The sequence below is a fragment of the Cetorhinus maximus genome, chromosome 5 (genome assembly GCF_964194155.1).
Source record: "Cetorhinus maximus chromosome 5, sCetMax3.hap1.1, whole genome shotgun sequence".
Lineage (NCBI taxonomy): Eukaryota > Metazoa > Chordata > Chondrichthyes > Lamniformes > Cetorhinidae > Cetorhinus > Cetorhinus maximus.
Window position 1 is genome coordinate 19,512,371 of NC_135883.1, and position 14,118 is coordinate 19,526,488.

General features: G+C 40.8%; 1 protein-coding gene across 1 annotated transcript in view; it reads right to left on the reverse strand.

The window, feature by feature from the left end:
- gen1 (GEN1 Holliday junction 5' flap endonuclease) overlaps positions 1 to 14,118 on the reverse strand; it is a 29,098-nt gene that overhangs the window by 3,618 nt on the left and 11,362 nt on the right. Inside the window, exons 5-13 of the mRNA XM_078541579.1 lie at positions 12,629 to 12,739; positions 11,783 to 11,856; positions 11,136 to 11,227; positions 9,541 to 9,691; positions 7,742 to 7,778; positions 4,846 to 4,926; positions 3,852 to 3,982; positions 3,332 to 3,393; positions 891 to 1,040 (exon numbers count right to left, since the gene is read on the reverse strand). Of these exons, the coding sequence (XP_078397705.1) occupies positions 891 to 1,040; positions 3,332 to 3,393; positions 3,852 to 3,982; positions 4,846 to 4,926; positions 7,742 to 7,778; positions 9,541 to 9,691; positions 11,136 to 11,227; positions 11,783 to 11,856; positions 12,629 to 12,739 (889 nt within the window). The remainder of the gene's footprint in view (positions 1 to 890; positions 1,041 to 3,331; positions 3,394 to 3,851; positions 3,983 to 4,845; positions 4,927 to 7,741; positions 7,779 to 9,540; positions 9,692 to 11,135; positions 11,228 to 11,782; positions 11,857 to 12,628; positions 12,740 to 14,118) is intronic.

The window sequence follows — 14,118 nt, forward strand, 5'->3', positions numbered from 1 at the left end:
CTGGAAATACTCAGCGAGTTTGGCAGCATGCTTGGAGAGAGAAACAAAGTCAACATTTCAGGTCAAGGGCCTTATCGGAAACATTAACTCTGTTTCTCTCTCCACAGGTTTCTCCTCAGCCAGGCTTGCTGAGTGTTTCCATCATTTTCTGTTTTTATTCCAATAAGTTGTGTTCTTAGGTTAACAACCCTTCTGGCACTAGAAAGTTCCTCCTTATTTACTTAATAGATGCCTCTATTAAATCTCCTCTTAGCAAATCCCAGCTTCTCCACATAATATTTAAGTGCTATGCTGGCTTATGTTTCACTTTACCTCACGTGATTTATAAATCTGTCCAACAGAAATTAGCCATGAACCGAACAAAACCTTGGGTCTAGGGCTAAGTTCAATATCAAAACTGCTTTTCAAAACCAAGTCGGTGACACTGCATTTGAATTTACTTACCTTCAGATGTACTTCAAGAGAATGAAGAATACATGATCAAGTTTAGAAAGCAAAGTTCTAATTAATTTAATCTGTACTGTTTGAGCCATGATCAATTGCATGCAAAGCTAAACAGTCCTACTATAGGATATAAACAAATATATAGTTTCCCAGGTCTTCAACACTGGCTTAATCTAACTGGCTAATTAGGTTACAAAAGAGAGACAAATGGAGTGACTCAATATTCAAAAACACATAAATAGATTTACTACAAACAAAATTCTTGAATATAGTAATATTTCCAGCATTCATGAAAACGTGTTCATTTTTGCCAAAAGCTCAGTAGACGTGTTTATGTTCAATCTGTCAAAACATCATGTATTTTTTGGAATGTAAACCTTTCATTAAAAACATGCATTCCTAGGGCAACAGACTGGATGATGCCTCCTTTTAATATTGCAACTTACTTTTTTGCTTCTTCTCCTTCTCTTCAGCTTTCTGCCTGTGAAATAGAGCAGTCATGTCTGGGTATGCTGCCTGAAAGGAAACTTGATCTTCTATGGTCGTGACAGTGTTCTGAGAATCTTCAGATTGATCATTTGAGTAAATGTAATGTTCTAGTTAATGAAGGAAAATATTTATTAAAACATCTTCTGCTAGGATATTATTAGTTACTCAATTCATACAGTCTTTTGTAAATATAAACTAACCGCTAAACAATTGCTCAGATACAATGGACTGAAGGCAAAAATAAGACAATGCTTATTATGGGATATGGTGCAATCAAGCAGGCTGCTTTGTCCTGGATGGTGCTGAACTCCTTGAGTGTTGCTGGAGCTGCACTCATCTAGGCAAGTGGAGAGTATTACTTCACTCTCCTGACCTGTGCCTTGTAGATGGTGGACAGGATTTGGAGAGTCAGGCAGGAGGTGAATTACTCGCTGCAGAATTTCCTCTGACCTGCTCTTGCAGCCACAGTGTTTATGTTGCTGGTCCAGTTTAGTTTCTGGTCAATGGTAACCCCCACAATGTTGATAGTGGGAGATTCAGCGATGGTAATGCCATTGAACGTCAAGGGGCGATGGTTAGGTTCTCCTTTGTTGGAGATAGTGATTGCCTAGCACTTGTGTGGCATGAATGTTACTTGCTGCTTATGAGCCCAAGCCTGAAAATTGTCCAGGTCTTGCTGCATGTGGACACTGACTTCAGTAAATGAGGAGTCGTGAATGGTGCTGAACATTATGCAACCATCCACGAATATGCCCACTTCTGACCTTCTAAAGGAGGGAAGGTCATTGATGAAACAGCTGAAGATGATTGTGCCTAGGACACTAGCCTGAGGAACCCCTGCAGTGTTGTCCTGGAACTGAGATGATTGACTCCAACCACAACTATCTTCTTTTGTGCCAAGTATGACTCCAACCAATAGGGAATTTTCCCTGATTCCCATAGGCTTTAGTTTTGATAGGGCACCTTGATGCCACACTCAGTCAAAGCTGCCTTGTTGTCAAAGGCAATCACTCTCACCTCACGACTTCAGCTCTTTTGTCCATGTTTGGATCAAGACTGTAATGAGGTCAGGAGCTGAGTGGCCCTGGCAGAACCCAAACTGATCATCAGTGAGCAGATTATTGCTGAAGTGCTATTTGATAGCATTGTCGATGACACTTTCCATCACTTGCTGATGATCGAGAGTAGACTGATGGGGCGGTAACTAGTTGGATTGGATTTGTTCTGCTTTTCGTGAACAGGACATACCTAAGCAATTTTCCATATTGCCGGGTAGATGCCTTTGTTGCAGTTGTACTGGAAAGCGCTTGGTTAGGGGTGCGGCTAGTTCTGGAGCACAAGGCATCAGTACTGTGGCCAGAATGTTGTCAGGGCCCACAGCCTTTGCAGTATCCAGTGTCTTCAGCCATTTCTTGATATTATGTGGAATGAATCGAATTGTCTGAAGACTGGCATCTGTGATGCTGGGGATCTCAGGAGGAGGCTGTGATGGATCATCCAGTCGGCACTTCTGGCTGAAGGTAGCTGCAAACGATTCAGCCTTGTCTTTTGCACTGATGTGCTAGCTCCCCCATCATTGAGGAAAGGGATATTTATGGAGTCGCCTCCTCCTCCAGTTAGTTGTTTAATTATCCAACATCATTCACGACAGGATGTAACAGGTCTGTAGAGCTTAGATCTGATCAGTTGGTTGTGGGATCGCTTAGCTCTGTCTATCACATGCTGCTTCTGCTGTTTGGCATGAAAGCAGTCCTGGGCTGTAGCTTTGTTCAATTATTCACAATTGTCTGGCCTCTTTGATGCACTCTCACCATCTGTTGCAGGAAAACAATTTAGGGGCCATCTTGCCAGTAGATGGGGCTGCAAGGTATCATGAGGAAATTCAGCATCACAAAGACAATTGTAGCCAATGGATTTGCTGAGACTTCTGCACCTGATGTATTTTTAGCTCGAGAGGTTTGCCTACTTGCTTCCTTGGCAGAAACATTCCGCCTGCAAATTTCTGACTTTGAGCTTTAGAGTAACCTTGCAAGAAATGCATCTGACATTTATTCATGTTTCAGAGGAAAATCTTACTTTAGAAAAGTTTGGAATATCTCAGAAATTGCTTTCTGGACCTATCTGAAAGGATGCACCTAAATTGGCTGGCCCTCTAGATTGGAGCATACAACTGGGTCTGTGATGAAGGATTTCATCAGTAAGACATTGTGCAGACTCATAGGCTAGATTTACAGGCAATATTGTATATTAGTTATGCTTATGGCCATTGTGGGATTTTTTGTAATTCTCTTACATGGCATGTGGTCATCGTTGATACAAACTGAAATTATGACCGCAAAGCCAGGTTTTACTATTCCACATCATCTCTTTCAAAACTTAAAATTTGAAAACAAATTACCTGGCTTTCCCCATAGGATTTCAAAACATGGAACCCTATTCCGAATTCTTGTTTTGACAATGCTTAAAAAGAAAAAGAAAAAAAGTCTGGAACTCCACAGAATACCTCTAACAGATTGTAGTGCAGCAAAACTATATTATAACACATCCAGATGTAAAGCATTATAATGAGAAGTACTTTTACAGACAGGCCATTGTAAATACCTTATGCACTCCATTATCTCCTATTTATCTGGCCTTTGTGCAAGGATGAGAAGACATTTGCAGTGGGACCCCCCCTCCCCCACCAACAAATCAAAACTGTGCAAGTGCATGGTTGCCCAACCATTTCTTGTAATCAAGTATTTGTATACTCTGTCAGGACACTGTGCAAAGGGCATCAAATATTATGCAAAGCAGATAAGCTGCCTTCAGTTATGTCCAGAATTGTAAACAAAATAGCAACAGTAAATTGTTCAAGATTATTAAACCAACAAATGAAATACAAATAACAGTTAATTAAGCACTTTAGTGATTAGTACCTTATTGGTTGTAAATGACACGTGTCTCTTTTTCCCAATTTTCTTTCCATCATATCGTGGTGTGAGAGTAACATCAGCACTTTCTCACATGTGTAGTGTCTAGGCCACTCCATTTTATCCAGGGCAAAATTCTAGATGCATGAAGCAAAAGCTTCTGTTAATGTAGCATGATGAGATATCTTGGTCGAGGGATTACCAGATCATCTGGGTAGGAAATACAAACTTTCTCTGCATGAAAGTTGCTTTGTCCTACAAGTGTACACTTTATACCAGGGAATTATATTAGCCAAACCAATGCCTATGCACCCCATTTTATCTGCTATGCTGACATGCTTTCTGATTTCTCTTTGTTATTGTTTGGGTTTTAAAAAGTATAGGGAAATAAAATGTACATTCACTGTAATATAGTGACATTTTCTGTGTTTTCTCTTGCTTATCTTGAATTTTACTTCTTGATCAATCGGATTTGTGGCTTATAGTCTGAGTTATACGATCTCAGAATGTTTTTGCTCGTCAGTCAGAGAACACAAGATGTCTTACACAATTTTCAGCAAGCTGATCAGTGGCATAAAAAGGCTACTATCTACCCAAGTACGCTTCAATGTACAACATTTGCCACATAAAGTCATCTCAGTTCATGAGAAACAAGGGTATGTTTGCGGAAGTGCTCCTTTGTGTTAGGAGAAAGAAAGTGTATTTGCTATTGTAACTGCCTGGTGCCTGGTAGATGCTGATCAGGAGAGGGAAACCTGGTTGATCTTTTTTCCTTGCTAGTCTGAGAAAGTATTTTTCTCCTGTTGTGTAATACCAGTTCCCAGATAAAATCAGATAACTTAATAAAAAACTAGGGATCAAACTTAAGACCTACCTGGTCTGTATAGCTCAGTGCTGCTTGCTTGGTTCACTTACCAGCTGAGCGTGAAGATTTTCAACCAGATTTTTCAATTAAATGCATTATAATGGGTAAACCATTTTGCAAAATGTTATTCCATACCTGAAGTAAAAGCAATTTTGGTCGCTTCCATTGAACATTTTGAACTAGCTGGTCTTTACTGATAAGAAATTCTCTGATCACCTGAAGCACAGAAAATAATATTTATATAAATCATAGAAGGGTTAGCACAGGAGGAGGCCATTTGATCCTTTGTGTCTGTGTCAGCTCCCTGAAAGAGCAAATCATCTAGTCCTATTTCCCTACCTTATCCCCGTAATCCTGCAAATATTTTCTCTTCTGATAATTAACCAATAACCTTTTGAAAACCACGTTTAAATCTGCCTCCACCACACCCTTAGACAGTAAATTCCAGAATTTAACCACTTACTGTGTAAAAATGTTTTCCTTCATGTTGCCTTTGGCTCTTTGCCAATCACTTTAAAATCAGTGTCCTCTGGTTCTCAACCTGATTTTAAACATCTCTATCAAATCTCCTCCCAGCCTTGGAGAACACCATGGCCAAGATTTTCCCCTTGGCGATTTGGGGGCGTGGCCTGCTCGCTGAGGGGAAAATGACGCGGGATGATGTTGGGAGGAACCCCCGACGACATCCCGGTCCCTTTAAATATTCACGAAGGCCGGTGGACAGCGAAATCAGCTGTCCGCCCGCCAAACTGTCAATGGCCAATTAAGGCCATTGATAGGCTAATTAACCTCATTAAAACACCCTGCCTGGCCAACCTTAAGGCTGGCAGGCAGGCCAGGAGCCCCAGCAGGCTGCAGATTATTAATGAAGCTTCATCCACTGGCGGGATGAAGTTTCATGTCCTTCATCAGCAAATATTGGAATTGTGCCAGGCACACCCAAATCTTGGTCACAAATAAAGGTCAAGAAAAGCAATGGTCCTAGTACCAACCCATGGGGAACCACACTCTATACCTTCCTCCAGTCAGAAAAACAACTGTTCACCACTAGTCTCTGCTTCCTGTCACTCAGCCAATTTTGTATCTCTGCTGCCACTATTCCTTTAATTCTATGGGCTTCAACTTTGCTGACAAGCCTGTTACATGACAATTTAACAAATGCCTTTTGGAAGTCTATGCACAACACATTAACCGTATTACCCTCAGCAGCCCTTTCTGTTACCTCATCAAAAAACTCAATCAAATTGCCTTTAATAAACCCATGCTGGTTTTCCTTAATCAATCCATATTTGTCCAAGGGACTTAATTTTGGGTCCTAGATTATCATTTCTAAAAGCTTCATCATTACCAAGGTTAAACTGGTTGCCCTGTGTTGCTGGATTTATTCCTACACCCTTTATTAACAAAGGCGTAACATTTGCAATTCTCCAGTCCTTTGGCACCACTCCTGTGCCTTCGGGGCATTGGAAGATTATTGCTAGTGCCTCTGCGGTTTCCACCCTTATTTTCCTTATGATGCTCGGATGCATCCCATCTGGTCCTGGTGAATATCAACTTTAAGTGCAGCCAACGTTTGTAACACATCTTTATCAATTTTTTATACCTCTCTTTTCTTGGAGAGCAACTTCTTCCTTGATAAAGACAGGTGCAAAGTACTCATTTAGTGCCTCAGCCATGCCCTCTGCCTTTATGTGTCCTAATCAGCCCACCCCTTCTTTTACTATTTATGTGCCTAGAGAAGACTTTTGGATTCCCTTTTGTTAGCTGCCAGTCTCTTCTCATACTCTATCCTTCCCTTTCTGATTTATTTTTACAACTTCCACTCTGAACTTTCTCATCATGGTTCTCACTTGTATTATCAATGACATTTGTTATATGCACCCTTTTTGTTTCATCTTACTCTCAATCTCTTTAATCTTCCACGGAGCTCATTTAGTTTTATTTGTCCTAACTTTTCTCCTCGTGGGAATGTACCTTGACTGTACCTGAACCATTTCCTCATTAAAGGCAGCCCATTTTTCAATTACAATTTTTCTTGCCACTCTTTGATTCTAACTTACCTGGGCCAGATCTGTTCTCACCCCACTGGAACTGGTCTTTCCTTCAATTAATTATTCTTACTCTAGATTGCTCCTTGTCCTTTTCTATAACTAATTTAAACTGTATCATAATATGATCACTGTTCCCTACTGTCATTTGACCCACTTCATCTCCAAGAACTAGATTCAGCAATTCCTCCTTCCATGTCAGGCTGAAAATATACTGATCTAGAAAATTTTCTTGAACATGCTTAGGAAACTCTCCCCCCCAACCACCCAGCACCCCCCCAACTACTGCCCTTTACACTATCATTAACCCAGACTATAATCAGATAATTCAAGTTCCCCATTATATTTTATAATTTCTGCATCTCTATAATTTCCTTGAAAATTTGCTCCTCCATATCTTTCCCACTAGTTGGCGGGCTATACAATACACCCGGTAGTGTAATGGTACCTCTGTTGTTTCTTAGCTCTAACCAAATAAATTCTGTCCTTAACCCCGCTAGGACACCCCCTCTCTCCAGCATAGTAATATCATCTTAGTCAATACTGCCACCTCCTCCTCTCTTTCCTTCCCTAACTTTCCTGAGCAACCTAAATCCAAGAATATTTAGCACTCAGTTCTACCCTTTTCTGAGCCACATCTCCGTTACCATGACAACATTATATTCCCTGGTGTCTATCTGCACCTGCAGCCTGCCAACATTACTTACTATCCTGAGTGTGTTTGCATACATGCACTGTAAACCTAATTTAGACCTTATTGCATTTCCTCTTACTATGACCCCAAATGAATGCTTTACTATTTCTTGCTCTAGTGCTATCTGTCTCTCCCAATCCTTTGTGCACCTTATTTCTCTTTTCTAATGTGACTTCCTAGTTTGTTTTCCCCGACCAGGTTAGCTTAAAGCTTCTTCAGTAGCAAATTAATGTTTTCTACGGGTCTGTCTCGTAAAGAGTTAACATTTCAAAAATATTTTCACATTTACCTCTTCGAATGGAAAATGCTCACAAGCTTTTGCTTTCCTGAAAGAAAAAAGAATTCAAATTTATACAAGAAAACTCACATTTGTACAGATTTCACAACCTCAGGAAGCACATTAGAATCAATGAATTATTTCTGCAATGTGATGTAAACAAGTGTGGCAGCCAATTTATGAACAGTATGGTCCCAGTCAGCAAATGACTGACCAGGTAATCTGCTTTTGAAATAGGTTAAGGGAGGATATATAACCAGGAGAACTCCCTATTTCTTCAAATTGTGCCATGTAACCTTTCACACACACCTGAGCAGGCTTAAATAAATCAATCATCAAAAAGATGGCACCCTCACCAATACAACACTCTCCGAGCACTGCACTTAAATATCCACTTAGATTGTATGCTCAAGTACATGCTTTAGCTTAAAAGCACGGCCTTTTGATTTGAGGGTGACACCACTGCCAAGGCAAGGTGACACTGAAAGGAAAAGTATCAGTCATAGGCTCTCAACTCTCAAATAAGCCATTATTAGAAGCATTAAAGTTATGACTATTTTCTGTACAAGGCATCAAAAACAACTTCATGTTTTCTGAGGTAACTAAAGCAAATCAATCACTTGCTTAGTAGAGTAAGAACCTATGACTGACACAGCTGAGGAGAAAATGCACACGTGGGAAAAGTCATCTTTTTTTGTAATGGCGGCTGAATGGTTACACCAATTGCCTTGATTTAAGGGGAAGCTTTAGAAATGGCAAATTTGCGATGGTGAGATTTGAATTATGATCTCTGGATTGCTAAGTTATTAACCACTAAATTAGCGTACCCTTCCGGAAATGTTCATGCACATCATCAAGATTGGTCATTCACAGAGAATGCTAGGGTTCACTGTTTGCAAACACCACCCCTCTGGCAAGTAATGTAGATGGCAACTCTCAAATAAGCCACTATTAGATGCATTAAAGTTTTCGGACTTTTTTCTGTGCAAGGCATCAAAAACAACTTCATGTTTTCTGAGGTTACTTTAAAGCAAATCAATCGCTTGCCAAGTACAGAAAGAGCCTATGACGGACACAGCTGAGGAGAAAATGCACAGGTGGGAAAAGAAGTCTTTTTTTGTAATAGCGGCTGAATGGTTACACCAATTGCCTTTTATTTATGTTTCTACTGAAAACTCAAGAACAACATTGTTCATTTACTCATAGAAAACTCTGGAAGCACAGTATTTTGAGATAAGTTTGTATATTTAAGGAGAATATTTTGGCAACACTCAATACTGCTACAGAAATATTGAGTGAAGGAGGACAGATGCAAATTATATTTTTCTTGGCATTCGTTAGAAAAGGTACATTAACAATTATGTTTGCATACAACATGGAGGCACATGCTATACCATATGGAAATGCATATTTACATAACTGTTATTCTTTATTTTTGACCAGGTTATATTTAGTACCATGAGATCTAAGAGTTGCTTGGAGAATGATTTTTTAACTTGGAGAATATTTAAAAAAAAAATACTGATGCTTGTTAGGACATGAAATGTCCTGCACAACACAAGTGGCTCTAAGGATATTTGAAAAATATTGAGCAATTTGATTAACTAGCTTCATGAGGTCAGGGTGAAAAACAGGTGCATGGATAGACAATCAGATAACTGTCAGACAGGCAACTCACTGAACAATGTGGTGTTGTGTAATATCTATTTTAACATGTATGGGGACTGCTATACTTGTATGAGTGTCACCTGCAACAATTTCCAGAGATATCTCACAGCTGCAGTATCTTGGTACAGAATAAAGGTACTTACTTTTTGATGTTGCTCTCCACCAAACTGGCTTTCCTCTTCTGCTCTGCCTGATGCCAATCACAAGGGCATAGATAGTCATTTCCTTGCAGTAAACAGCACCGATCACTGGCACACAATCGACAGCCCTTGTTTGCATGCTCCCTGGCTAATCCTACATGAAACACAATAGTAAAATATGTAATTCATTTTTTGCAATAAAACTGAGAAATGCACAGCATGATCAAGCTCTGGTTTACACATTTTAGTTGTGCAGTTGCTTCAGCCGCCAGCAATTTAGGTCCACAATCCGGAATTCTCTCCATTCCTCAGTTCCTTTACCTCCCTCTCTTCCTTTTAAGACCCTTCTTATTGTACTCTCTCATGTACCTCTTTCACTGGTCAACCCTTCTAGTCTCTTTCTTCACCTCAGTGTCCATTTTTCTCTGGTTATGCCTCAATAATACATTTTGGAACATTCTTCTATGATAAAGGTGCGATTATTTTTGCTCAAAGTACAGAGCTGAAACTAAATAGTTTCAGTCCATGAAAACATAAATAAAGGGCTGGATTTTACACTCCCACGGCCGCTTCAGTGTGTAAAATCCAGCAGGTGGCCTATACGCCGTCCACTTGCCCGCCCCCAGCCTGTCTGAAATTTCATACAGGGCAGGGGAGGTATCGGACTGCATGCCCGCTCTTGGGCCTACTGAGGCCCTTAAGTGGCCAATTAATGGTCACAAGGGCCCCATGCCGGTATTTAATGCATGGCAGGGGGAAAGCCACACCATGCTGACAGCCTGGCAGCTTTAGCTATGCGGGCTAGTGTTGGGTAAAGGAGACGGAACCTCCTTTGCTGCTTCCCTGGCCCATCAAGGCACCCCCTGCCCTCTTAGCCCTCCCCCAGCTTTTATGAACCCAGGCCCCAACCCCCTCACCACAACCATGACTCCAGACCTGGGCTCCTTGGTGCGAAGGAACTGCCAGACCACTGCTTGGGGACTACAGGGCTATCAGCCATCCAGTTGGCCTGCAGCTCTTTAAGGCAGACTTCCTCCCGATAAAGGGGTGGAAGCCTCACCTTAAAGCAGTTAACGTTAAATTGCTGTGTGGCAGACATCTGGAACGTGGGTGGGCTCCCCCCATCTTTTTAAGACACAGTCACAGAAAGAGGGCAGGATTTTCCACGCCTACCCGCCGCTGCGATCTTCCGGTCCCGCCGCAAGTCAATGGGCTTCTGGCTGGGGCGCTGCCTCTCCTGAGGCGGGTCCCACCCGCGACGGGGCAGGAAAAACCCTGGCCAGAGCTTTACATTACAGCTAAACTGTACTGTACCAGGTTTCGGACAGCTTGAAGCCAATATTGGTTGCAAAGTATGGGTAACTGTTCCATTTTCCAGCATTGGCATCTTTCAACTTAATGATAAATTCCCCATTTAAGCAAATTATTAGAATCACAGCCCTTAAAAGGTTTGTTTTCATGCTAGTAAACATATGGAGCCTGAAAAATTTCTGGGCTTCACTGAAATAAATAAATGAATTTTGCTAGCCTTTAAATGCGATTTCCCAGGAATCCTACGTAATGGTTTTGAAGAGCATATGAAATCTAGAGCAGGCTACCTGGGTGTCGGCACACTGAGCAGTGTGCTTTTTTTTCAACAGCTGTATCACGAGTAGCAACATCCTCAAATTCTAGCTTCCAGAGTTTAAACCTAGAAAGATTAATAACAGTCACTTTCCTTCATATTTTGACTTTTCTTTAGACTTGTTGCCAATTAATATCAGCAGGTACAAAATCTTTAATAACTTGCCCATATCAGACTTCAAAATCTGTCTGTAAAACAGACTGTAAAGTTTTTTTTTAAACTGAAAGGCTTTTAAATAAAAGAGAGCCCACTCTCCACCTGTTTAAAATGGGTAATGGGAACATGGAGACAGAAGAAGATTTTAAAGCTAAAACTGCAAGAAAATAAGTACATTAGAGATTCACTTAAGTAGAATAACTGGGCAATATGGACGAGAGAGGAGAAAGAAAGGGATAACATGATGAACATAGGTAAAGCATCATTTTATATATAATTATAGCTTAGCCATTTACTTTCATAGTTTTGGGTTATCAGAGTAGTGAAGACATTATTGATGTTTGAGTAGCCTTATTACTGTAATGTTAATGTTATTTCAGCACAACAGTTTGTAAGCTAAAAGAAAGGTTGGTCAGGGAGACAAGGGATTCCTTGAACCTGCTGGCAGTCTAGGGGTTATTTTACCTCTGAAGAAGGCTCTGTCCATTCATTGTCTCAACCAACCTCAAAGCCTGTTCCTTCCCAACCCCTGGAACTCCCTAGGACCAGAAAAACAAAACTAACATATATATGTAAAAAACTTAAGACCACTTACATTTTCTTTAAAAAAAACTTTAAAATACTCAAGAGAAAAATCGTAATCCAATGACGGTCAAGAAGGTATAATAGTAATAGTAAATCTAGAGAGATATATAAATAGCCAATAGGCTAGGAGTGTGCAACAGCCTTATCACTTGGATACTGGGTAACAATTTTAAATCTACAGCTTTATCAAACTTTTAAAGCATTTTGCAGTGTATACCATCACTGGAAATAATATTAGGATCCTTATCAACATCAGTGAAGGTTTTCATAATACAACTGAATGTACACTAAAGTCACGCTTCACCAGCAAGGAATTAATTTAATTCTATTTTAAAATCCTCCATTGCCTTTGTCCCACATTCTACTGGTAATCAGTTTTACAACTCCAAAAATAAAAGTTGCCTAAATTTCTTGTTTTCTTTCATTATGCTTAAATATAAACAGTATCCCTAAGTCACCCAAGTCATTTATTGACAGTGACTCCAACACCAATGCAGACTACCAATTTTATCTCTAAATCCTCCCCACATATACATCTGCCCTCTACTTCCATGCTTCTCATTTGTCAAACAAATCCATTAATGACACTACATGTAATCCAAATTGTGTTTTTCTTTTAAATTTAATTTAATTTCACTGATTTTGTAGAATCATCAATGTTAAAACATTTAAGTGCAACATAACACATTTCACTGTTACTATACTAAACTTCAAATTGACCCTTACCTTTGGCAAGTAATCACAGCCAAGCAAAATTGCAAAACCAATCAATGTGTCTCGGTCAAGGCCTAATTTGGATTTAATTGCTGACATTTTATAGCAGTCCACATGAGGGTCCTATTGAAGAAAATCGAGAATATAAAGTAATTAATATTCTTCCTTGAGGAGCAGAGACGAGAGTTGTGGAAAGAAAGGTCTGGTCTTTTAATAAAAGCAAAATACTGTGGATGCTGGAAATCTGAAACAAAAACAAAAATAGCTGGAAAAACTCAGCAGGTTTGACAGCATCTGTGGAGAGGAATACAGTTAACGTTTTGAATCCGTATGACTCTTCATCCGAACTAAAGAAAAATAGAAATGAGGTGAAATATAAGCTGTTTGAGGGGGGTGGGACAGGTCGAGCTGGATAGAGGGCCAGTGATAGGTGGAGGCAAAGAAGAGATTGCCAAAGATGTCATAGACAAAAGGACAAAGGGGTGTTGACGGTGGTGATATCAGCTAAGGAATGTGCTAATGGTGACATCAGGGGTAGAAAGCAGGACGAGCAAGTGACAGATGGCCCTAGTGTGGGTGGGGAAGGGATCGAAATGGGCTAAAAGGTGGAGATAAAACAATGGATGGAAATAAATTTAAAAAATAATAGAAATAGGTGGGAAAAGAAAAATATGTTTAAAAAAATTTAAATTTTAAAAAAAATTATTAGAATAAAGGGGGTGGGGATGGAGGAGAGAGTTCATGATCTGAAGTTGTTGAACTCAATGTTAAGTCCGGAAGGCTATAAAGTGCCTAATCGGAAGATGAGGTGCTGTTCCTCCACTTTGCGTTGAGCTTCACTGGAACATTGCAGCAGGTTAAGGACAGACATGTGGGCATGAGAGCAGGGTGATGTGTTGAAATGGCAAGCGACAGGGAGGTCTGGGTCATCCTTGCGGACAGACCGAAGGTGTTCCGCAAAGCGGTCACCCAGTCTACGTTTGGTCTCTCCAATGTAGAGGAGACCACATTGGGAGCAGCGAATGCAGTAGACTAAATTGAGGGAAGTACAAGTGAAGTGCTGCTTCACTTGAAAGGAGTGTTTGGGCCCTTGGACGGTGGGGAGGGGGTAAGTAAAGGGGCAGGTGTTACACCTTCTGCATGGGAAGATGCCGTGGGAGGGGGTTGAGGTGTAGGGGGTGATGGAGGGGTGGACCAGGGTATCCCGGAGGGAACGGTCCCTACAGAATGCCGACAGTGGGGGTGTGAAGGGAAGATGTGTTTGGTGGTGGCATCATGCTGGAGTTGGCGGAAATGGCGGAGGATGATCCTTTGAATGTGGAGGCTGGCGGGGTGATAAGTGAGGACAAGGGGGACCCTTTCATGGTTCTGGGAGGGAGAGGAAGCTGTGAGGGCGGATGCATGTCCGGCCCATCTCCTGCGCCCATAATTTGTCTAATGTGATGCTGGACATGGAAAAGAGAGGATATAGCGCAGTGTTCTAAGTAAATATAATATTACTA